This window comes from Propithecus coquereli, unplaced genomic scaffold (assembly GCF_000956105.1).
Source record: "Propithecus coquereli isolate 6110/MARCELLA unplaced genomic scaffold, Pcoq_1.0 Scaffold487, whole genome shotgun sequence".
NCBI lineage: Eukaryota > Metazoa > Chordata > Mammalia > Primates > Indriidae > Propithecus > Propithecus coquereli.
In genome coordinates, this window is record NW_012150696.1 from 292,420 (window position 1) to 316,712 (window position 24,293).

Genomic DNA, 24,293 nt, shown 5'->3' on the forward strand with positions numbered 1-24,293 from the left:
GAACAAAGTATTCCTAAAAGTTCCTTGAGGTTCAACAAGATTGTCATTCTATAAATGAGTGCCACTGTTCATGCTTAGAACAAGTTTTGATATGATGTTGTGCCCCAGTTTCTATGTTGCAAGGTGACAGCTATTGTAATGAGTATACAGGTTCTAGAATCTGACCAGAGTCTGGTTCTAATCCCCCAACTGGCTTGTGACCTTTGGTAAATTGCTTAAGTTCTTTATGTCTGGGTTTTAACATCTGTAAAACGGGGGTAATAGTGGTGGCTCCTCCTTCGGAGTGCTACAAGTTTTAAACAATAAAATCCATTAATCATTATTACTAATACTATTAACATTATCTTTAATACCAAACACTTTTGAAGGTAGAGAATTTGAAAATTTTGTTATGGAAATGCAAGTCAATAGAAATATCTAGAGAGAAACCCCTAAAGACCCATCCATCTCCAAAAGCCACATGGAAGAGTTAAGTGAGAAAAAGAACAGAAGTTTGGTTTCATTGTGTTTATAAGCCATTGATAGGTGATTAATGGAATGCTTAGAGACATTCTTAGCGTATCTAACAGTAGGAAAATAATTTCAAGTATGTGCACTTTAATTTTTTTTTAAGCCGCGAAAAAGACGCTCCGCACCCTGGGGAGAAGGGCGGTTTACGCACACGTGCGGGTCTGCTGCCGACTGCCTTTACAGCGGCAGCGAGGTCCCCGTCCTGCGGGTCGCTGGCGTCTGTGATGGTCTTTCCCTCTGCTCCACAGATAACTGCGTCCAGAGGACCCCCAGGCCGTCCGTGGAGAACGTGCACCACAACCCTCCCACCATTGAACTGTTGCACCGCTCTCGGTCACCCGTCACCACCAATCACCGGCCCTCTCCCGACCCCGAGCAGCGGCCTCTCCGGTCCCCCCTGGACAACATGATCCGCCGCCTCTCCCCGGCCGAGAGGGCCCAGGGACCGAGGCTGCACCAGGAGAACAACCACCAGGAGCCCTACCCTCTGTCAGTGTCTCCCATGGAGAACAATCACTGCCCGCCGTCCTCCGAGTCCCACCCGAAGCCATCCAGCCCCCGGCAGGAGAACACACGCGTGATCCAGCTCATGCCCAGCCCCATCATGCACCCCCTGATCCTGAACCCCCGGCACTCCATGGATTTCAAACAGTCCAGGCTCTCCGAGGACGGGCTGCACAGGGAAGGGAAGCCCATCAACCTCTCCCATCGCGAAGACATGGCTTACGTGAACCACATCATGGTCTCCGTCTCCCCGCCCGAAGAGCACGCCATGCCCATCGGGAGGATAGCAGGTGAGTGAGCGCCTGTGCCCTGCGCCAGCGTGGGGCGGCCTGACAGGGCTGCTCTCCGCTCAGAGCCCTGCAGCTGGCCTCACACCACTCGCAATTAGGCGCCCTCCAGGGCTCTGCGAGGGCGAGCGGAGGCCTCTGCCTGGATGAGGGGAAATCCCTAATGGCTTGGTTAATGAGCCGCTGGGATGGAGCGGTTAATGAGCCTCAGAAATGTTAAGAAACAAATGTCCTACGTCCAGCTTACAAGGAGAGTCACATCAGAATCAAGGCTAAGCGAAAACATTTAAAATAAAAGGTTTATGAGCATGCTAATGGGCCTGTCCTGAAGTTTCCAGCAGCTAATTAATGACCAGACACAGCATAAAGAAGCTTTGTCTCAGATTCAGGCCTGTAATTCCATCGCAGGGGCAGTAACTCATCGCAGCCTTCACCTTGGGAGGGGGCAGGAGAGGAAGACAGGACTGTGGTATTGGAGGCAGGTGTTGCTGGGTCATTTGGACAGGGGAAACCACTTCCGAAATCTTTTCCTTTTGTCATGACAAGCCCAAATGTGCTTACCTATGGCAAGAAATGAGTGAAAAAAATCCATACATTGTCCATTTGCTAGGCTGCCCGTAATTTACGTGAAGTCATTCTTTAGAAGCTTGACCCTCTAACCATTGGACAAGGTTAGCTCTTTTCCTAGAACATCTCTCCGTTCATGTGAATTTGTTGAGCACCTACTATGTACAGATAAATGCATTAGGAGTAGGGATACAGAGCTAATGTAGCATGGAATATCTTTTTCCTCAAGTAATTTAGAATTTAGTGGGGGAGATAAATGTAAAACCACTAAGATATAAGGCAGGATGAAATAAGCCTTATGTCCCATTCATTGAATGTACAAGCATTCATTGAGCACCTACTACGTGCCAGAATAATAAAGTGCTCAAAAAGCAAAGCAGAAAGAAGGTACATTTTGACTGGAGGAACCAAGGAAGGCTTTGCAGAGGTGAGCTCGATACTGAAGTGATTGAGCTTTCAGTAACGGAAGGGAGGCCTGGGGTAGGAGAGGACAGACCTGTTCAGGGGAAGGTGAGAAATGCCCTTTCCTCCCTGAGCTGGTGGCCCAGCACAGAGCCCCAGCTGACCACCAGGGTACAGCCATGCTCATAGCAACAGAACAACAGGTACTCCCACAGCTTACTTTACCTCTGCCTTGATGCACTATTCTTTTTTTATTTTAATCATTTGTTTCTAGATTTTTCTCTGGCCCCAAGTGCACCTCCATTGTTGCCTCCATTTTATTGTTATAAATAATTTACATCAGGATATAAAGAAAATAATATGGCACATAAATGAGTTGTATGTTTAAAATACTACAAAAAATGAAATGATAGATGTTTGGGATTCAATTCAAAATGAATCCCGCAGGGTTGGGGGTGTGGGGCATGGTGGCGTACGCATAAAGTGAAGTTAGTCACGAGCTAGCCAATGGTTCTATGGCTGGGTGGTGGATGCATGGGGATTCATGTTATTGTTCTCTCTACTTTTACATATACTTGCGATTGTTTTAATAATAAAAGGAAAAAAAGAAACTTGAGGAACAAAGAACGGGTTAAAGAAGCAAAGAGCTTAGGCAAAACATGTGAATTTCCCCCAGATAATTAGAGAAAGAAGATGGGGTCAGTGTGTTTCTGTGAGTGCTGTAAATGACCCGTCTCGTGCTTTGCAGGTAAGACTCTTGCCTATGTATACCCTTCTTGTCTCATGCCTTGCACAGTGTGTACAGCAGTACTTGACACTTTGCAGATACTTTTTGCTTGTTTATAAGTCTCAGGGCAACTCTTTAAGGTTGGTTATTACTACTATATTTATTTTGCGTGCAAGGGTCATCTGTACAGGGGAAAGCACAGAGGCAGCTGAGCTCCAGAGAGGCAAAGGCCTGTGCGTAAGGTCAGAGAGGGGCTGGCTGGGTGTCCAGGCCCTGCAGGACGGTCCCTGCTGACCCCATGGCTGCTGCCCATGTGGGCCTGGCTTTCTCATCAAGGTCTGTCCTGTCTACCTCCTCTGTGACACTGTCTTCTCCACAGACTTCTTGGGAATCTAAAATAAGCCCATAAAGCGATAAATATAAATTGTTTTGACTTGAAGAGTTCTTTTTTTCCTTGTTTAGTAGGTTTGTCAATTTCAAAGTATTAGTCTCTTAAAATTAACTACTTTTTCTTTAATCTTATTCCTGAACATCAGCATTGTTTGATGATGGATGCAGGTTCTTGGTGGGGACAGTATTCCATTGAGCCTTGGTGTCCACGGATGCTTCTCTTGAGAGCGCTCAGAACAGACGAATCAGCTCTAGGAAGTCAGAATATTTGTGTGAAATAACCCTGGAGCCCAGATCTTTGGTAGAATGCACTAACTCCCTCAGTATGACAGGCCCCTAAAACTAATTATTAATGCTCATTATAATGACAAATCCAAAAGTAATCTCCAAAATGTATGTGTTAACTAATTTAACCAAAAGGTGGTGTTTTTCTCCGGGGTGAGATGAGAAGGCGAGACTGGGTGGTCTCTAAAGTTTCTCCCACCTCCATACATCTGCCATCGGACACTTGTCTTGATTCTTAACCCTCCGAAGAGAACTCACCAAAGTTCTAGGCTCCTTTGTTTCTTTTGGGATAACCCTGCCTCTCTGCCCTACCCTTCCGGTATCGTTCTGGACTGCTCAGATCCTTGTAAAATTGATTCTGTTTATTAGAGATCAAAGGCATTGGGTGATTCCTATGTATGATGTAAAGTTGTGTCATTACTGAACAGTCATAAAAAGCCTTTAAATCTCCATAAAGCAGCTGTTAGGTGAGAAAACTTAGCTCCTTAAAGCTTTTTTTAAATGAGCACAGCACAGAAAGAAACGAAGGTGCTGCCGAACGCCACACTGATGGGCATAGCTGGGGGTGTTGAGGGAAACACTACTCGTGAATGTGGGTCACAAAACAAAGCCAAATTCTTACCATTTGGATATGGTTTGCTCAGGGACACTACGATGTATGCACTTGGACACCTTCTGTGTTAAGCCACTGTACTGTTGAAGGTGAGGGCAAGTTCAAGGCAGTATAAGACACAATCTTCATCATGAAAGTGTTGAGCATAGTTAGCGGTAAAAGTGAGGCACGTGATGTGTGTCTCAGAAGGGTTCCTGTGAAGTACTGCAGGAGGTCAGAGGAGGGATGTGAGGGAAAGTCGTGTGAAGGGCTGGCTTTTAGCTGGGCTTAGAAGAATCCTTAGAATATGGACAAATGGAAATTAGAGAAAAAGAGGTCATTCCGGATAGAGAAAAATTCCAGGAGCAAAGTAAGACAAGACTCAGAATTTTTTTTTTTTTTCCCATTTCAGGTAGAAAATGTAAATCTAAGAGTCCAGGTATATCCAGATCAATTTAAAAACCTATCATTTTTCATAAATTTTTTTTTCATTGTATAATATCTATGAAATTGCATCATACAAGTAAGAGATTACATGCCAAGTTATAACAGTTTATTTAGGTATTTACCATATGGAAAAACTAAGATAATCAATAAAGGAAATTCAGTAGGCGGTTGACATTTTAAAGACAAACCACAAATGAGATCTATTTAAACATAACATGTAGCTTATTTTTAAAGGTGTCACTTTTCAAAGCACAAGAAGGACTATTATTAAGAGTTTAACAGGTTGGAATGGCTAGCATTTATGGGAGAGAGTTTATGTAACACAGGACAGTGAGACAAGTTTCGTAGGTTCTATTTTTTATTGACTAGCCAACAGCGTATGGAGCAATGAGCAAGTTGCTTCTTTCTGTGCCGGTTTTCTATTTGTTATCTTCAGGAAAGGATTACTCGGGAGCAAGGGGGATAGTAGGAAGCATCTGTCAAAAAACTTTTCTCTACCTAACAAAGTTTACTAGCCTGTGTCCCACCAATGTGTTTCGTAGCCAAAGAGTATATTGGCCTCAAGCACCTGTAGGTTGATGGGGTGTGACTCCAGTGATGCTGTGAGTCATGTTTCCAATATGTACTGAAATTCGTTTTTAGGACTTAATGATTTCAAAGCCAGAAGGGTCTTTTACAGATGAAGGAACTGAACTTCAGGTACATCACAGTCCAGCCTAGAGCTTCTGTTCAGGATTCTTCCTCTTAGCCTGGGACTCTAGAGCAGAGGTTGGAAACTACGGCTCATGCACCTAATCCATCCACCACTTGTTTTTGTAAATCAAGTTTTACCAGAAAACAGCCACGCCCATTTTAGTATCGTCTATACGTGCTTTCGTGCTGCAAAGGCAGAGTTGAGATTGTAGAGATTGTATAGCCAACAAAGCCTAATGTATTTATTGGTTGGCCCTTTGCAGAGAAAGTCTGATGCCCTCTGCTGTACGGCATTGTTTACTCGTATGGTCAGTGTGCTTGGAATCGCAGGCTTAATGTGGGATGCAGATGTAGAAAACACTGTCCCTGCTCTCAAGGAATTACTTGACTTTAGATGACAAGGCACTTCTAAGATGTGTGAAAGGAACAAACAAGTAATGCAAGAGTAGACAGGTTCTGGACTGCAGGCTACATTTGCAGATGAATCCAGAATAGTTGCAATACCATCGTTAACATAAATAAAATACAGCTAAGCGAAAGTAATGGTTTCTTTGCACATTTGAGTTATGTAGTTATTCCTGCATTTATTCAAAGATTATCACCAATCCACTATATGCCAGGCATCGTTCTAGGTGATAGAGGTACAGCATCTCTAAATGCCAAATTTCGTCTTTGCGGACATATGGCATATAGTCAAGGGGGTATTGCCCTCAGACAAAATAAGCTTCTACTTCAGTTTTCATTATAGACAGCTAAATCTTAAAAGTCATTTTGTTTTCTCTCTCAATAAAATAAGGTTATTTAATTCCGTTAAAACCTGAGCTACCAGATTTCCTAGTCTGCTTGTCCCTTCCTTGGCCTTAATCCAAAACTGCTGAGGAAGAAGATTCCTTGGTAAACTGAGAATCGTTTTATGATCCATTCACAGCCCCTCATTTGCTACACAAAACTGAGGACTTCAGAAGTCTGCACAGATTTGGTTGTTCAAAGTCCATGACCCACCCAAACAGATAGTATTTCCTTTTTTGTGTTTATCTCATAACTTTTTCGGAAGCCTCCGATCTCTTTGCAAACGTGAACTTCATGGTTTGTGAGGATGTCACCGGTTGGTGGGGTTACTGATCCTACAGCAGGTGAGGTGTGGGATTCCTCCCAGCTCGAGGCTTCTCACCTCCAACCCGCAACCCTCTCATACACTTGGCAGCAATCTTTCAGATCCTTAAAGACAGCCTTTTGGGACTTTAAAATATGTCTATTATCTATCAAGCTTACATCCTTAACAGAAACAAAAAGGTTCTAATCGGGGAGACGTGGAGTTTCCCATATTGCTTACTTTGTCACCTGACTAAAATGGTGTAATTTCTTGATTTGGTTTTATTGACAGGATGAGTTACTTACACACACACACACACACACACACACACACTCACTCACTCACTCACTCACTCACTCAATTTGGGAAGCCTCTAACCTTAAGAGAGATGAAGAAAAAGCAGCATGAAACCAGGGAAAGCAGCTTGAGGCTTGTCTCAGGGGCTTCAAGGACGCGGGGAAGTCACACTGCATTCTGACCTCTTGCTTCCATCCTTACTTCCTCCCTAGCTGCGTTTAGTGCTGGTGTGAATTAGTTTCAAATGAAGCACGTGGACTTTTTTTTAATTTTTTGTAAATGAACCTCAGGAGCAGGCTTGAAGGCTAAAAGACACCATAAAAGAAAAGTCTAAAGGGACAAGTGTGAAAGTGACGGGGGCAAGGCATGGGGCTTGCACATGCATGAGCACCTTTGCACGCACGCATGCGTGTGTGTAAATGTCCGTGTTTGCAGGAGAGAAAAGACGGGCTATGGGATGGCTCCATAAGCCACAAGGATTCCGGTTTTATGGTACCAGCTGAAAGAGCCACTTCCTCCTGCACTGTCTCGGGGCAATAACCTTCTGCAGAGCCTTGTAGCCCAGAACCCTCTAGAGCTCCTGAGGTGTCCCTGGGGAAGCAGTGTGGGCCTGTGGAGTCAGCAGGATTGGAATGCAGTTCGTGTCTCCCAAGCAGAGGTGCTCTTAATGTCCCTGAGGCTTCCCTTCCTAGCCATGTTAATGAGAATAATACCCATTTCTGGGCACTTTTGACTGTTCATGAGACATGTGAATACATAGCACAAGTAGGTAAACCGCTAAATGTTAGTGCCCCTCCTCTGCTTCACTACAGCGCTGCCACCCCAGAGATCTGAGAGGCACTGTGGGGACAGCTGCCCCGAGGGGCCTGCACGGAGCACTCACAAGGAGGGCTCGCGTGTGGCGCAGGTGTTTCAAGAGCGCCCCTTCAAGCCACCTTGGTTTCCTTACTTCCTTGTAGATCTGCTTTTGTGCTCCTCTGAGGCTTTGCCTGCTGTCCGTATTTGGCGCGGATGGAGGGACAGTGACTGGGGCCTGATGGGCCTTGGGGAGGGGAGGATCCGTCTCCCCAACAGTAATATTTCGAGTGGCTGCATGTTATTTTCAGTGTGAACGACTGAGAAATCAAAGAGCCCTAAAAGAGAAATAAGTTTCAGGACAATGTTTCTGAAAGCTAAAACAGCAACAGCACAGTGACTGGGTGGAAAATAATAGAAGGGACTTGAGACTGGAAATTCCAGTTTAAGGGTACACTTGGCTGGAATACAGTGTCCCTACGCTGCAGTGTCTGGGTGTGGGGCCCCGGCTGCGCCCACACCTAAGCAAAGCAGCAGCTGGGCCGAATCTCACCTGCACATTTCCCAGCCTTCTCCACACCTTATGTAATCAGAGGTGAAAAGGTCCGGCCTCTTTGCAGCTGTGGTTCCTCTGCCCCATGAAGCCAGGAAGCATAGGTTTGTCTTCTTTGCCTCCGTGTGTCTCCCTCCCCCGCATGCCACGGTGCACATATGGCTTCTGTTTTCCTAAGCCACAGCAAAGCACAAGCAATTGGCCATTGTAAACACACCTCTGCGTATCACACAGAGTTGGCTGCACAAGATTTATCAACTTTCTGCTTCTAGATAAATGAAGGAAGAAAAGAGACCAAGCAGCAATGGCCCCCTGAATGCTGTAAACGTGTTTCTATACAGAGGTTTCTGAACCTCAGTACTCTGGGTATTTGGGCCAAATAATTCTTCGTTGTAAGGGGTTGTTCTGTGCGTTATAGGATATTTATTTAGCAGCATCCCTGCTCTGCCCACTAGATATCAGTAGCACCCTCCACTCTAGAAATGTCTCCAGACATTGCCAAATGCCCCCCGGGGTGGCTCAATCATCCCCACTTTAAAACCACTGCTATAAAGCATAGTAGCAACTTCTTATTTCGTATGTTCCTTTAATTGCTGAACTTGAAATAAATTTATTCATTTTTAGGTAATAAATTTTTAAAAATTTATTGGGGACACTCAACCTCTCCCTGTTATAATTATACCCGTGGAACACTGGTTTACAGACCTTCATTTAAAATTCTACTGGGGAAGCTAAAACAACATGAAATGACTTTCTTAGAAGCTTTCCTGAAATTTGAATTACCCACCATCATTAAACATTCCCTTTGTCAATAACTTGACTTGCCTACTCACGTTTTTTTAAACATCAGTTTTGTCTGGCATGGTTTTTTTCTTTAAAAACCATGTTGGTTATGTGAGAGTTGCCCGTCTTTTTACAATGTCTGCTCAATGAGTTTATACAATGAGTCTCTGGTAAGAGACAGACGTGGGAGTGAAAATATTTCTCTTAACCACAGGAAGAGATTTTTTTCACAATGTCTTTTAGCTGCGGATGCCCAGGGCACCTCACCCAGCAAGAGAGAGTTCACTTTCTGCAGTTGGAAAATGGCACTGTACTCATGCTAAACCCTTTCATAAACTTCTCGTGGAAGAGACAATCCAAATAATGGACATTTCTTTAAAATCTCCATATGCCTTGATACAGAAGAAGGCCCTTTAGTTTAAGAGAAACGCACTTAACTTGAATACCTTGTGATACAAAAATAATTTTTACACCCGCGTGTTCGTTTTGGAGTGGGATGATGTTTATAGAATTTGGTGAGTTTTATTATGTAGCATTAAGCATTTTCATTGATGATCAAAGAACATTGTACCTGCGCAGACATGGATTTAGACAAAACTGAAAAATTCCAGGTGGACTGTGATAACAGCCTTCAAAGGATCTGTGGAACTAAAAAGGGTCTGCCTTTTATTTAATAGAAATCTTAAAAACAAAAATCACTCCCATTGCTGGAACTTCAATTGTTAAAAAAAAAAAAAAAAAACCTATTGTATGGTCAGGAAGTTATTTTTATCATTTGGACATAATTTTTAACCAAAGAAACGAAACAATCAATAACATTATAAAAGCCACTCTTACTCTGAGCTTGAAACAACTGCTTTATGCCACAAAATTCCTGTTGCTACCTCCATTAGTGACTGAGTAATTCAGTATGTCTTGAATGTCAACATATTTTTATTACTCAGCTAAAGTTGGCTTTGCTGGATTAAATGTCATTTAAAATGATCAATTGGCACTTGTTTGGGGTTATTTTCACATTTATGAAAGGGAAAAACTTGCAAGATACAAATGTTCTTGAAGCCCATAGGTAAAAATCTGTTCTCTGGTAAGCCCCGCTCTTCATTTTCCATCTAAAGAGTAGATAATGTTCTAGACCCCAGTTTGATGCCTCTGTCAACCCTACATGGTACCCCAGTGCTGGTTAATCCCTTGCATGCAGAAATGGTCTGCTCGTGTTTCACTGTCTGATGAGAAATAGAATGTACCATGACAATAAAAGAAATGACGGAAACAATGCAGTAAAAACCCTTATGCAGACACAGATGGGGGAACCACCCACTTTAAGTTTCAACTCCATGGTGGGCCACTGAATAGAGTGCCTTCCACCTAGAACTGGCAGATCACTCACCTTCGTGTGGGCAAAATATCTTTACACCAAACTGCAAAAGACAACCAGGTAAAGATGAACGCACTAGAGGATCACATTTCCAATCCAGGGGAACCCAACGGCGTCATCAGCCTATTTGCAGTGAAGATGACTGGAAACCCTGTAGGGAGACAAGGGAGAGGTCATACACAAACCACCTTTGTTCCTCCTAATTTACTGGCATTTTATGTGACAGTATTTGGTTTTGTCAGATGTTTTCCAGTTGGAAGGGACTGTGGAAAATTTAAGTTTATCTGCCATTTGATAGTAGGACAAAAACTGGAACGTTAAACCACAGCTCAGTTCTCGTCTTGGTCTGTTTGGGCTGCTGTGACAAACCACCCCAGACTGGGGGGCTTATAAACAGTGGACATTTATTTCTCAGTTCTGGAGGCTGGGAAGTCCACGATCAAGGCACTGGTAGATTGGGCATCTGCTGAGGGCCCAATTCCTGGCTCTTCGCAGCTTCTTGCTGCGTCCTCGCATGGTGGCAGGACGAGGGGTCACTCTCGGGCCTCTTTTAAAAGGTCACTAATCCATCTTGTGAGGATCGAGCCCTTAAGGCCTAACCACCTCCTTATGCTGTCACCTTGAAGGTTAGGAGTTCAACACGTGATTTGGGGAGGACACGAACATTCAGACCCTGGCAGTTCTCCGTTTTCCGTTTGTAGTGAAAGTGATGTGAGATGGGGGGTGATTGTGAGGGGTAAAGACACTTTGCCAGCTCTACTACTTTGCCTGGAAACCAGAGCCATCCTCTTCCAAGTGCCTTAAGAATGAGCTAGATTATTCTGTCTGCAATAGTATGACGCTGACTTCTTGGAGCTCCCGTTATTCCCCCCCCACCTCAGCCCACCCTCTGGCAATAAAGGACACGGCCTCGGGAAGGGGGTGTCATGGAAGTGGCTGGGCAGCTTCTGTTGTTAGGATGGGGTTCAAACCCCAGCATGATGGTGTCACTATTTCAAGAAGGACACCACCTGACCTTTTCTAAAACACAGCAGATTACACATCACATTAATTTTTGGACACACATAACACAGAAGAAAAGGATATAGTAAGGGATAGTAAGATACAGGGTCATTGTAAGTTTAATGGTAGTTCCTTGAAAGATTAAGCTTCTGGGAAATGCCACCTTTTATGCCAGTGCATTCTGCTGCTCAGAGAGAAAGCTGGAGTTCACAAAAGGAACTCACTAAGCAGAGCTGACCTCTGCCCTGGTAAGGTCCTAAGATTTTACAGATATATGCCCGTTAACTGGTTTCTCTGAGAATAGAAATCGGATATGGCATAGCACAGACTCCAGAGTCATGCAGAGCCTGGAATCCTCCATGTGCCACTCACAGGCCGTGCCCGTCAGTGAGTATAAGTCCCCAAACCCTCTCAGCCCCAGCTTCCTGGTCCATAAAATAGGAATAGCAACAGCACCTGCCACGTAAGGTGGCATGAGGGTCAGATGTCACCTCGCTTGTACAAGGCACAGCACGGTGCCTGCAAATAGCACCCTCTAAACACTGTTGTTATTTTTATTACTTTCTCTTCACTCACATTATCACCGACACAATAATCCTGTAAAGTAAGTATCATTATTCCCGCTTCCTAAGCGAGGAAGCAGGAGCTCAGGAAGATTCAGAAATCGCCCAGGGTGGCCTGACTGAATTTCCCTGGTAAACACACTCCAGAGAAGGGCGTGTTTCTTTCTCTGGGACGGGGACGTGCGGGCACTAAGATATCCCAAGTCTCACCTGGACACTCCCCTTCAGGTGTGCCAGGCCCAGGCCTCACCTGCCGTAACAAAGAAAGAGGATTGTAGCGCAGGAGCCCAGAGTTCACGTCCCAGAGACCTAGGGCGAGTTATTTTACCCTCCCTGAGGATCAGGTGCCAAGCACATGCTTGGCATTCAGTAAGTGACCTGCTACCAGCATTCTGACTAGTGCCTTTAAAAAGTGGGCACTTCCAGAATCCTGCAGTGACACCTGGAAGGTGGTGCCCCTGTTCTCACCTGAGGCCAGTCCAGCATCGACTGGACCTAGAAGGCACGTTTCATCCCCACCTCCCTGTACAGGGCAAACCACGTACCTTTACAGCACAGATCCCGAAGGCAGTGGAACACGGGGGCAGGGGCGTCACGGCTTCTGTTCACTACCCAGCCACTGCCAAAAGCCCAGGCCTCACGCCATGCCTGGGCCGTGCTCGATCACTTAAATACTCGTCGCCTGACCCAACGATCAAACATCAGTTCTGCAAGTGGAAAAAACAATTTTTTGCTCTGGGTTCCCTTCTACCGTGATTCCGTTCTAATAAAATGACTTTAAAGGCCTCCAAAGTATGATATAATGAAAATATCTCTTTCTTTTTAAAACCATCCTAGCCACAGTTCCCACAGTCAGCGTCACCAAGCCACACAGTTTTTCTTTTCCCACAGTATTTCATTCATCGCTCGTCTTTTTTGCCACGTTTTAGCCTACTCCAGCCTTCTCGCTTTTATCTGTTAGGTGTCTCCCACCAACTCCCAAATAAGCTTGTAGCCCCACCGTTTTTTTACCACACTGCTCCATTTGGAACGTCGGCGCCCTCTTTTTACCCTTCCGGCCTGTTTCCAGCCCACTTGCAGAGCCGTTTGGTTCACAGGTACAGCTTGCTCCCTGTCGTTCACATGGCCTCGCTCAAGTTGACCATGGACTTCTGGGTCACTGAATCCTCACTGGGGGAAGGAGGCCGCTGGCCTGGCTCAGGCCTCCACGGGGCAAAGGTCACACTTCTCTGGCACTCCCTCGCTCCAGACTTCAGTCTCCTCTCTGTACAATGAGGAAGTCAGACAGTCAGTACACACTAGGCAAACACGGCCACTAGATTCCTTCCTGATTCTTGTTGTTAGCGCCTCGACGAGAAGCATTTTCAACAGTGTTTTCTTGCCCTTTTCCTTTATAGACTGTAGACTGCTTTGGGATTACGTCTATCAGTTGCTCTCTGACAGCCGGTACGAAAACTTCATCCGATGGGAGGACAAAGAATCCAAAATATTCCGGATAGTGGATCCCAATGGACTGGCTCGACTGTGGGGAAACCATAAGGTAAAAAGGCCCAGATATTTGCTCTGTGAACTAGTGCCAAATAAAGTCCTTATCCCTGGACTGGAGGATAATTGTCTCTCTTCTCCTTCCCAAGTCTGCCCATAATTATTTAGTTTCTTCCTCACTGGGCAAACAATTAGACAGTTGCAAAGGAAAGGAAATAATTAAAGATGTCTCCTTCCATTTGTGCCTCATGCCAGGTGCCCATTAACTCGGCGTACCCCAGTTAGATAGGGCTGCGTCGTGAGAACCCCCATTCCCAACCCCGTTGACCTAGCCCTGCCACCCTGCTGTCATTGGGAACAGGTAAAAGGGAAGTACTGCAAGACTCTGTGACTCACAAGGGACATTTGGGAAGTGGCACTGCTTTTCCGCTCAGTTAGAAACTGAGTTCCCAGAAGCCCCTTTCTACACAGCAAATACTTATATCCTGATTGTAAGGTATCCCCTTTATAAGCAAACAGTGCAAGAAGTGTGAATGCCCTGCAGTTGTCTGAACGGGGAGGAAGGAATAGAATTTAAAACATAAAGTCTTTTCTGGTAAGGAAGACTGCTCAAGTGTGCAGATGTAAAACAGTGGGTGACCCTGATCCAGGCCAGCCAACAGGTGGATCTGGGGCAAAGCCTGAAGACACCGCAGTGGCACAAGCCCAGATCCGCTGAGCGAGATGGCAGGGAGGCCCGGCCAAGCTCTGCCCAGGCCTGAGCCTTCTCTAAGAAGGCAGCGGATAATGCCGATCGTGGCCAAATATGGCAAGACCCCACCGACAGACACTGCAACGGGCGAGTCACTGAGAAAAATCCCTCTGCCGCTCCCACATTGTGCCATATCCTCAGGGCTCCAAACCACTGTATTCTTGCTTCCACAATAGGAATTTAAACAAACAAAAAAAATTCTTCCTTGAAACGACAGACCAGAAACACAAATTTGAGAAAGGTCATTGCAACAAAAAAGAGAAATTCTGTATGGGTCAGAAGGTGAAGGATGACCCAAAGATAGGGTGAACCTGCAGGAAATTCCTCAGGCATAGCAGAGAGCCGTCTTGGGAAAAGGAAATGAGAGGTTGCTGCAGGGTATGCTTTATTAGCTGGGGCTCCAGCACTTCTCACAAAGGGTGATTCACCTTAGGAGTAAATAAACCTTGGTGACAGTGAAGGTAAAAGCTAAGGGGTGGGGACTAATGTGCTTGGAAGGCAGCAGATTAGCAGGTGGCATTCCCAAACTGGCAGTGCCCCAGGGAGCAGCCAAAGAGCTTTTATTTTAATAGCTCCCCCTGTGCCTTTTCTAAGGTTCATTTCATTGTGTCTTTGTGCTTTTTTTTCTCTCTTCCTCCTTTGAACAAACAGAACAGAACAAACATGACCTATGAGAAAATGTCCAGAGCCCTGCGCCACTACTACAAACTAAACATTATCAGGAAGGAGCCAGGACAAAGGCTTTTGTTCAGGTAGCACTTCCTTTTTCTCCTTTCCTTCTTTTGGGAGAATATTGTTTACTTTAAATAAGGGGGAGGAGGGAGATGTTAAGATCTCTACCTACCTATCTAATACTCAAAGCCATCATTGCTACATATGGATACCAGGTGCCGGTTGGTTAGGATTTAAGAAAAAAGAAAAAAAAATTTTTTACTTATGTGTGTCCTGTCATAAAGTCAATGCTAAATAAACACAATCTGACTCACCTTTAAAGTAATGCAGTGACCAAATAGTATTATCTGACATTAAAGTCCAGTGTAAAGAGATCGATCAAAGGAATGCTGTCAATGGCAAAGCAAGGAATTAAACCCAGACTTCCAGGCTACCCACCCTGTAAGCTGCTTTCCAAACCAGTACAATGACCCATAGTGAGTCATGAAATGGATTTAACGAGTTTGTCCAACTTTTTTTTTAAATGAAATAAGAATTGGATAGGATAGAGTTGGAAATATCAGACTGCATCACATGAAGTAAGAGTGACTGCTGATTCGTGAAAACTTTGTTGCAGGGGTGTGTGTGTGTGTGTGTGTGTGTGTGTGTGAGAGACAGCAAGAGAGAGACAGACAGAGAGAGATGAGTCATGGTGTCGAATGTATTTATTATCATAGTCAGAAAAGTCTGAAAGCTGTAGCACTAGACTTCCTCTCTCCAGAATTCCTCACAGCTAAACAGTTCCAACCATTTAACCTACCACATAGATTGTGATTCCAAGTACAATGCAAGAGAGGAGACAGAAGTAGAAGAGGAAGGAGAAGATATCTAAAAGACCCATCAGGAGAGGTAGAAGTAGACCTCTGACAGTAGTAGTAATTGACATGGTGGGACCCAGTGCAGGTTGGGAGAAGGTGAGATTAACAAACATGACCTTAGGTTGTGGGTTTTTGCAGGTGCGACAGAAAACAGCAACAGATAGGGATAGAGATGCAGATTCTGAATTATCTATATACAGGTAGAAAATGACATTATGTAGCAGATGAGCTCACTGGGATGATAAGTTTGTATTAGAAAGAGTAGAGAACCTAGCCTTTATCATTGAGAAGGAGTGGTAACTTAAGAGTAGTAAAAATAATTGAGATCTTCGAAAGAACAGAAAAGGCTATTCAAGAGATGGAAACAGAATGGAATGAATAAAAAAGAAGCCTCCTTAGGAATTCTCCCTAACTCATTCTATGAGGCCAATGTCACCCTGATACCAAAACCAAACAAGGACACAACAAAAAAATAAAACTACAGACCAATATCCCTGACAAACATAGACCCCAAAATCCTCAACAAAATACTAGCAAACTGAATCCAACAGCACGTCAAAAAGATAATACACCATGATCAAGTGGGTTTTATACCAAGGATGCAAGGATGGTTCAACATCTGCAAATCAATAAATGTGATACATCATATAAACCAAATTAAGGACAAAAGCCATATGATCACACCTCAATAGATGTAGAAAAAGCATTTGGTAAAATTCGGCATCCCTTCATAATAAAAATCTTCAACAAACTAGGCATAAAAGGAATATCCCTCAAAATAATAAAGGCCATATATGACAAGCCCACAGCCAATATCATACTTATGGAAAAGTTGAAAACATTCCTTCTAAGAAATGGAGTAAGACAGGGATGCCCACTTTCACCACTCTTATTCAACATTATACTGGAAGTCCTCAGCAAGCAATCAAGCAAGAGGGGAAAAAAGGCATCCAATTTGGAAAAGAAGAAGTCAAATTATTCCTGTTCACCAATGTTATGCTTTGATCTTATATCTAGAAAACTCTAAAGACTCTACCAAAAAAACTCTTAGATTTGATAAGTGAATTCAGCAGTTTCAGAAATCAGTAGTGTTCTTATACACCAATATGACCTAGGCAAGAACTAAATCAAGAGGGCAATCCCATTTACAATAGCTACAGGGGAAAAAAAATAAAAACCTAGGAATATATTTAACCAAGGAGGCAAAAGATCTCTACAAGGAAAACTACAAAACACTGCTGAAAGCAATTGTAGATGACAAATGGAAAAACAGCCCATGTTCATGGATTAGAAGAATTAATATTGTTAACACGACCATACCGCCCAAAGCAATCTACAGATTTAGTGCGACCCATATTAAAATAACCAATGTCATTTTTCATAGAATTAGAAAAATCAATTCTAAAATTTGTATGGAGCTAAAAAGAGCCCAAATAGCCAAAGCGATCCTAATCAAAAAGAATAAAGCTGGGGGCATCACATTACCTAACTTCAAATTATACTACAAGTCTATAGTAACCAAAACAGCATGGTACACATAGATCAATGGAAAAGAATAGAGAACCCAGAAATAAAATGACATACTTACAGCCAACTGATCATTAACAAAGTTGATAAGAATATACACTGGGGAAATGACACTCTTCAATAAATGGTGCTGGGAAAATTGGATTGCCATATACAGAAGAATGATACTAGACCCCTAACTCTCACCATGTACAAAAATCAACTCAAGATGGATTAAAGACTTGAATGTAAGACCTGAAACTAAAAATCCTAGAAGAAAACCTGGGGAAAACTCTTCTGGACATTGGTCTAGGCAAAGAATTCATGACTAAGACCTCCAAAGCACAGGCAGCAAAAGCAAAAATAGGCAAATGGGACTTAATTAAACTAAAAAGCTTCTGTACAACAAAAGTAATAACAGTGAACAGACAACCTGCAGAATGGGAGAAAATATTTGCAAACTATACATCTGACAGGGGACTGAAATCCAGAGTTTACAATGAACTCAAACAACAAGATAAAAGATAAATAATCCATTTTAAAAAGTGGGCTAAGAATATGAATATACATTTTTTGAAAGAAGCATACACATGGCCAAAAAGCATATGAAAAAATATTTGGCATCACTAATCATCAGAGAAATGCAAATTAAAACCACAATGAGCTATCATCTTCCACCAATCAGAATGTCTATTATGAAAAAGAAAAAAATAACAGATGTTGATGAGGATGCAGAGAAAAGGGAACTCTTATATACTGTTATTGGGAATGTAAATTAGTATAAGGTCTATGGAAAATAGTATAGAGATTTCTCAAAGATCTAAAAAATAGAACTACCATCAGATCCAGCAATCCCACTACTGGGTATCTACCCAAAGGGGGAAAAAAATCATTATATCAAAAAGATACCTGCCCTCATATGTTTATTGCAGCACTGTTCACAAATAGCAAAGATAATGGAATCAACCTATCAATGTAAGATTGGATAAAGAAAATGTGGTATATATACACTATGGAGTACTATTCAGCCATAAAAAAAATGAAATCATGTCTTGTGCAGCAACACAAATGGAACTGGAGGCCATTATCTTAAGTGAAACAAATCATACACAGAAAGACAAATACCACATGTTCTCCCTTATAGGTGGGAGCTAAATAATGTGAATACATGGAAGCAGAGTGTGGAATGATGGACAATGGAGACTTGGAGGTGTGGGAGGGTGGGTGATGGGAGGTTGTTTGGTGGCTACAACGTGCATTGTTTCAGTGACAGATGCACTGAAGGTTGACTTCCCCACAATGCACTATTACCGATGTAGCAAAATTGCACTTGTACCCCATGAATATATACCCCCACAAAAGAACTCTATTTCTGGCTCTGCCAATGCCTTCTCTCCATCCTTCACCCTAAACTTAGTCCTTGGTTCCGTGCTATTCCCACTCTACGTTTTTTTTACTGGATAAATTGATCCCATTACACAAATTCATTCATCACATCAATGGTTAAACTTTTAAATCTTTATATCCAGCACTAAAATCTCCGTGAAATTCCAAATTTGAATTTCCAAGAGCTTGAAGGATGTGTCCACTTAAATATAAGTATATTAGTGCTGGGAACGTGGCCAGTGTTCCCTGCAAAAAACCGGGTCCCTTTGGTAGAGTTGCAAGGGATGAGAAAATAATAGAGGGAAATAGAAAATGGAAGAAATAAAAGAATACACTGAGACAAAGATATAGTTTTATAAGTTTATAAAGATTATAGGCAAAGCGGGAGCTCAGGGGGCTTAGACCTCTCCGTGGGTCTCAAAAGCCCCGAATGAGGTCTTCATGGTAACTTATAGGAAATAGTGAACAATTGTCAGGGGTAACAGATTTACATAACAGCAGGTAGTTCCTCTCAGGTTAACAGATTTTCAAAAGGCTTTTACAGAAGGCTTCTACAGATTCTTTAACTAATTCTATTTACTTGAGCAAATGATTACAAAGTCTTTCAAAGGTTAATTTCTAAATTCTAAGGTAAGTTTATCATTTAAACAGAGGGGTTAAACAGAGATATGTAGGCTCCATGTTTATTAGGTTATTGTGAATGGAGACAGGTAGTCTAGAGTGGTTTAAACAAAAGCTTTGCTTTTAGCCATTCAGGAAGCTGTCGTTTCTGGGAAGCTGTTTGTTCCGGAGGGCACTCCATTGTCAGCTCTCAGCCTATAGTTTTTAACAGATTCACTTGTGCTTTACAAAGCAAATCCAAACCTTTAGGTCTGAGAAACGCGGCGCCTCATGGGATACAGCCGCTACTGCCTTTCAGAGACGCCCTTCCAAGTGTAATAGCATTCAAAATGCAAACCAATACGTTCACATATTCCTTCAGGCAAAGCTTTGCAAAACTCCTAAGACAAAGCCTGTCCCCAAACATGTTTGATATTAATTCATGGAGCGACATATTAGCATTTCAGACATGACACCTCCAAGACAGACCCTCTTCTCATATTAGAAATTCCACCCAGAATTCTTGTTACTCATCAGGGGTATCACTGCTGTTTTAAGCAACCAACCTTGAAACTAGAGTTAACTCTTCCTATATCCAAGTCAATCATTGTGCTGGATTGTCTATTGGCTATTCAGCACCCTTCCCACTCCATTCTGTGTTGCAGGGGCTAGAAGCCTGGGAACTACATTTCCCAGAATTTATTGCTAGAAGGTCCCAGGTTGACGTTTACCAATGACAGGCACTTTCATGAAATTTGGAAGATGAGAGAAAGCCAGAAGAGTTATTATTAGTTCCCTGGCAATGGAAGCTGATATCCAGATTTCATGATTTACATTGGAATTAATTCAACAATCTCTTTGTACCTCTGGTCCACTCCCCCGCCTCCCAAATTTAAAATACTGCCAGCTTCCCTACAACACTAATATGATTCCCTGTGCCCGAAGGCATATCCCTTTAACTTTTGCTTTTCTGATATACCCTCAAGGCCCACCTCAAGTCTACTGCCCTTTAAGAGGCCTTCTTCAACTGCTCCAATACACATAGATATCTTCTTCCATCATCTCATTGGTTCCCTTGGCCCTTAACCACACCATGATTTGCATTTTTAATACAGGTTGTGTATCCCTTACCCAAAATGCTTGGGACCAGAAGTGTTTCACATTTTCAGATACAGGGTGCTCAACCTGTAAGTTATATGTGTAAAGCCCTTTCCCAACAACAAGATTGTAAGCTCCTAGAAGGAAGAGGATTATACTTTATATAATTCTATTTTCTACCTTATGGAGGCTTTTAGTATATGTTTCATCACAAGCCTAGTGTGGAATATCAGAAGGTTAATATGGAAAAGTAGTCAAGAGAAGAAAGGAGTAGTTTGGAGGGTCAAATACAGCACAACTGTGGAGTTGGCCTGGAGGGGATCATTTGTGACTTTAGATGTGAAGGCAGAAATTTTAGCTAGGGGATTCTAGAAGTAGACAGACTGTAGACATTGCAGATGATGCTACTTGAGAGGTGCAGCAACAATGGGCGGAAAGGAAAAGCAGTAGTAGTTCCTAGGTAAAGACGATAGAAGGCCCCAACGGGCAGGCTAAAGAGTATCCTTGACTTACTAAATGGTCATCATAGACTTTTGAACATGGAGGGATGAGAGGAAATACATGTTTTCAGATAGCTTATTTGGTGCAGGGAAGAGTATATGGGAAGGGAAAGCTGGGCATGCACAGAGCAGGGATGGGAAAAGGGCACTCCCATGGTATGGGCAGAACATCTTGCAACCAGGCTGCCTTCCTGAACCCTGCAAATTGTAGCCAAAACATGTCACTGATGTCATTTCCAAGTAAACCCACTGACCAAGAAGATAAGGCTTGCTGTGTGCCCCAGCTGCAAAGGAAGACAGACTAAAGGGGATTCATTGCTAGCATTTTGGGTGGCTCAGTGATAACACTGAAAAACACTCTCTTTCTTTTTGCCTTGCTGGTTTTCCAAAAGCTCCACTAACTTGTCCTATTATCAAAATTTTCCACTTAACATTTAATTGTATCCTTTGAGTTAAATTCAAGTGTTGAATACCATTCCCTGGGCTCGCTCACAGTCTGGAATGGAAGTGGATGTATGGCTCTCGTGGGTCTTTGTAAGATCTAACTCTCTAAAAATAAGAAACACAGATAAGTAATTTAGGCCAGGGTTTCCTCCAATGGTCTCGCAATAATGCCCCCCACATCCCCAAAGGACACTCTCTACCGCATAGTCATCCTAGACTTTTTTAATAGTCATTTTGCCACTTTCAGGCAGTCAGAGGAAAGGGTACCTGTTCCTAATTTGTACTGAGTTAGCATTCATGTCCAGGTTCAGTAGCTCTCCAGCTATATAAGATGGTGAGACCTTTCTTTCCATATATTCTAGGTTAGAGTTCAGGGTGGAGAAAACTTTAGGAAGATGTAATCTCTTGACTCCTCCATTTCTTCTCCCAAAGGTTTATGAAAACCCCAGATGAAATCATGAGTGGCCGAACAGACCGTCTGGAGCACCTTGAGTCCCAGGAGCTGGATGAACAAATGTACCAAGAAGACGAATGCTGAAGAACCAGCACTCCACCTCGGCGGGTGGCAGCCCCGGGGACCCCTGCCCACCAGGACTGCTGGAGGCATGACGGGGCAGGCGGGCTGAGGAGAGTCGAAAAGGAAGAGACCCAGAAATGGCAGGGACACTTCTCTTGCAGACCAGGAGGGACCCCAGAGCACCTTAGACAAACCACCCAGCAAAGGCGGGGCTGGATTCTGGCGGAGGGCACGAGCCTGGGACTCTCATGTCACATTTCCTTCTCGTTTGGAATCTCCCCATCTGTAACTCCTCACCCTCACCCTTCCACTGTTGTTAGTTTCATGGTGTTTTTGTTTTTTTAAGAATCCGCAGTTTGGCTTTTCATCATTCATAGAGGGGAAGACATCTGATGTTTTCCTATGGAAATATATATCTATTATATATATATATATATATATATATTTTTTTTTTTTTTTTTTTTTTTTTGCAAATCTCATAAAGTACAGCAAGCCCAGCTGGTCAGGAAAGAGAGTATTTGCAGACGGTTCAGGTTCCTCTTTTTCCTGCCACATGGATCAGGTTTGTTCCTGTTACTATTGGGTGTTGGCTGGGGGGTGGGAAAAAAGATGCTTTTAAAAAAGACCAAGTGAAAAGGAAAGCTCTCTTTTCTTCCCTTGCTCCCCTCTGTACTCCCTCCCTGCCTGCTGTCAGGCTTCGGGTGCCTGTCAGCAGAGTTCAGCCTCTTGGAGAGTGTCAGAGATGGTTGGCACCTAAACAGAGTCGGTGACCTGGGTGCTTTGTGGCCAGCAGCACAAAATGAAACCCACATCCCAGCATTTGGTCGCCCGTCTGAGGGAGGCCAGAAACATCCCCAGTGCTGCTGTATTCCAGAAACGTGTGCGAAGCCACCAGCTGTCCCCGAAATGGCCGTGAGAACCACGCAGCTAAGGGCGAGATAAGGACGAAAGGCTGTCCAAGTCATCCGGAAGGCCCCAGCAGCTTGGGATTGGCTTGCAAGTGCTGCAAAGTGGAAAATACGAAAAGACCGCACAGGCCTGGCAGCCCAGAAACTGGGCAAAGATACGCTGCTGTGGGGGATTTCTTTTTCCGAAGCAAGTTATCGAGGCTAGTGAGAAAACTCCTCTCTGCTGCATTCCAAAGGCCGTCTTGTGGTCAGCTTCATGCCCTCGCTGGTTTTTTTTTTTTTTTTTCAATCCTAGCCTCTTTAAAGACTTCCTGGTCCCACTGGACACAGAGCATTTGAGAGGGAGGATCCCACAATGCAGTCTCAGTTGCAGGCAGTGTTTGCCCAGCCGGGGCAGACAGGAAATTCCTCAGATACGTTATTTTTTTCCTTCCTTCATAGCGATGTTTCAGAAAGGACCCATTTGTGGCTCTTTTTCACCTCAAAATAAGGTCGACAGTATCTTGTAAAAGGAGGGTAGTGCCATTCCTTAGTACTTTTGATGATAACAGCTATTTTTAGAAGGCTGTTTTAGATTTTTTTTTTTTCCTTTTCTAGCCATCTAAACTGACTCTTCCAATATAGGTTCAGAAATCCAATATTCGGAGTTCAGTCTTTTGTAATCCAGATTAGACCTGCCTTACGAAGCGCCCTCCTCAGCCCCCCTCCCCGCCCCGGGTTCCTCCAGTCGGTTGGGGGAGCATCTCACAGCTCCTCAGGGGTGCCCATGTGTCACCAGCAGCAATTCCCAGGTGAAGCTGCCAGACACCCCCAGGCTTCTCCTCAGACCTTTTCTGATTCAGGCACTTAGAGGTTGGGGACACACAGGCAAGAGGAATTCTCCCTGGGCCCTACTGACAAGGACGCCAGCCCAGGGGACAAGTAGATGGACCATGTTTCAGGGACACCGGAACTGAGCTGGCTGACCAGGGCTCTCCAGCCTGGCTCTCTCCCTCCCTCTCCCCAGGGCACAGGTGAATACATGGGGGTGGCCAGACCACCCCTCCTGTCACATGCTTCCCCCATTCTACTTCGCGGGAGGTCAGGGACCTGTAGATCTCGTTGGGAAGGGTTTGGTCTCAGGCTTTTTGAAGGGTGATGAAATTGGCCTGGATCCCAGCGTGCCACCGATGTCTTTCCAGAGTGTTCAGCAGGAGACAGCGATATATTTTTTAGCCTCTAAGATCACTGATAGTGTGTCTCAAATGGAGAGATTAAGCCAAATACCTGATGTGTTCTGAAAGCTGTTGAGTTTAAGAACTGGAGAGAAAGGGTGGATTTCTACTGCAGCCCCGTGTAGGGAATATGAAATCAGAGACCAGGGCATGATGTTGCTAAGAAGATGAGGACATCTCCTTCTGGCCACTTTACCCAAATATAAGAACTTAGTTTCTTGCTGTTCAAAGAATCTTATAGTCGAGTTATGGAGAGAGATTCTCTTTGGCCCCAAGGATTTCTGTATTTAAAGCAATATCCAGTGAGACTATGTAAGATTTAGGATGACACCTTCAGCTACTTGAAGAAGAAATAGAAGGTGCTAATTCCAATATGGTCTTTATTTTCCATTCATGTACAGGTTGAGCATCCCTAATCAAAAAATTCAAAATCTAAATGCTCCAAAACCCAAAACTTTTTGAGCACCAGTGTGGTAAGTGGAAAATTCCA

General features: G+C 43.7%; 1 protein-coding gene across 3 annotated transcripts in view; it reads left to right on the plus strand.

Annotated features, from left to right (window-relative positions):
• The window catches only part of ETV6 (ets variant 6), a 238,309-nt gene extending 216,200 nt beyond the window's left edge, over window positions 1–22,109 (plus strand). For all 3 annotated transcript variants that reach the window (XM_012655798.1, XM_012655799.1, XM_012655800.1), the window contains 4 exons: window positions 759–1,304; window positions 13,263–13,405; window positions 14,753–14,853; window positions 21,597–22,109. In XM_012655798.1, the coding sequence (XP_012511252.1) occupies window positions 759–1,304; window positions 13,263–13,405; window positions 14,753–14,853; window positions 21,597–21,702 (896 nt within the window). In that variant the 3' untranslated portion in view covers window positions 21,703–22,109. The remainder of the gene's footprint in view (window positions 1–758; window positions 1,305–13,262; window positions 13,406–14,752; window positions 14,854–21,596) is intronic.
• The last annotated feature ends 2,184 nt before the right edge of the window (window positions 22,110–24,293 follow it).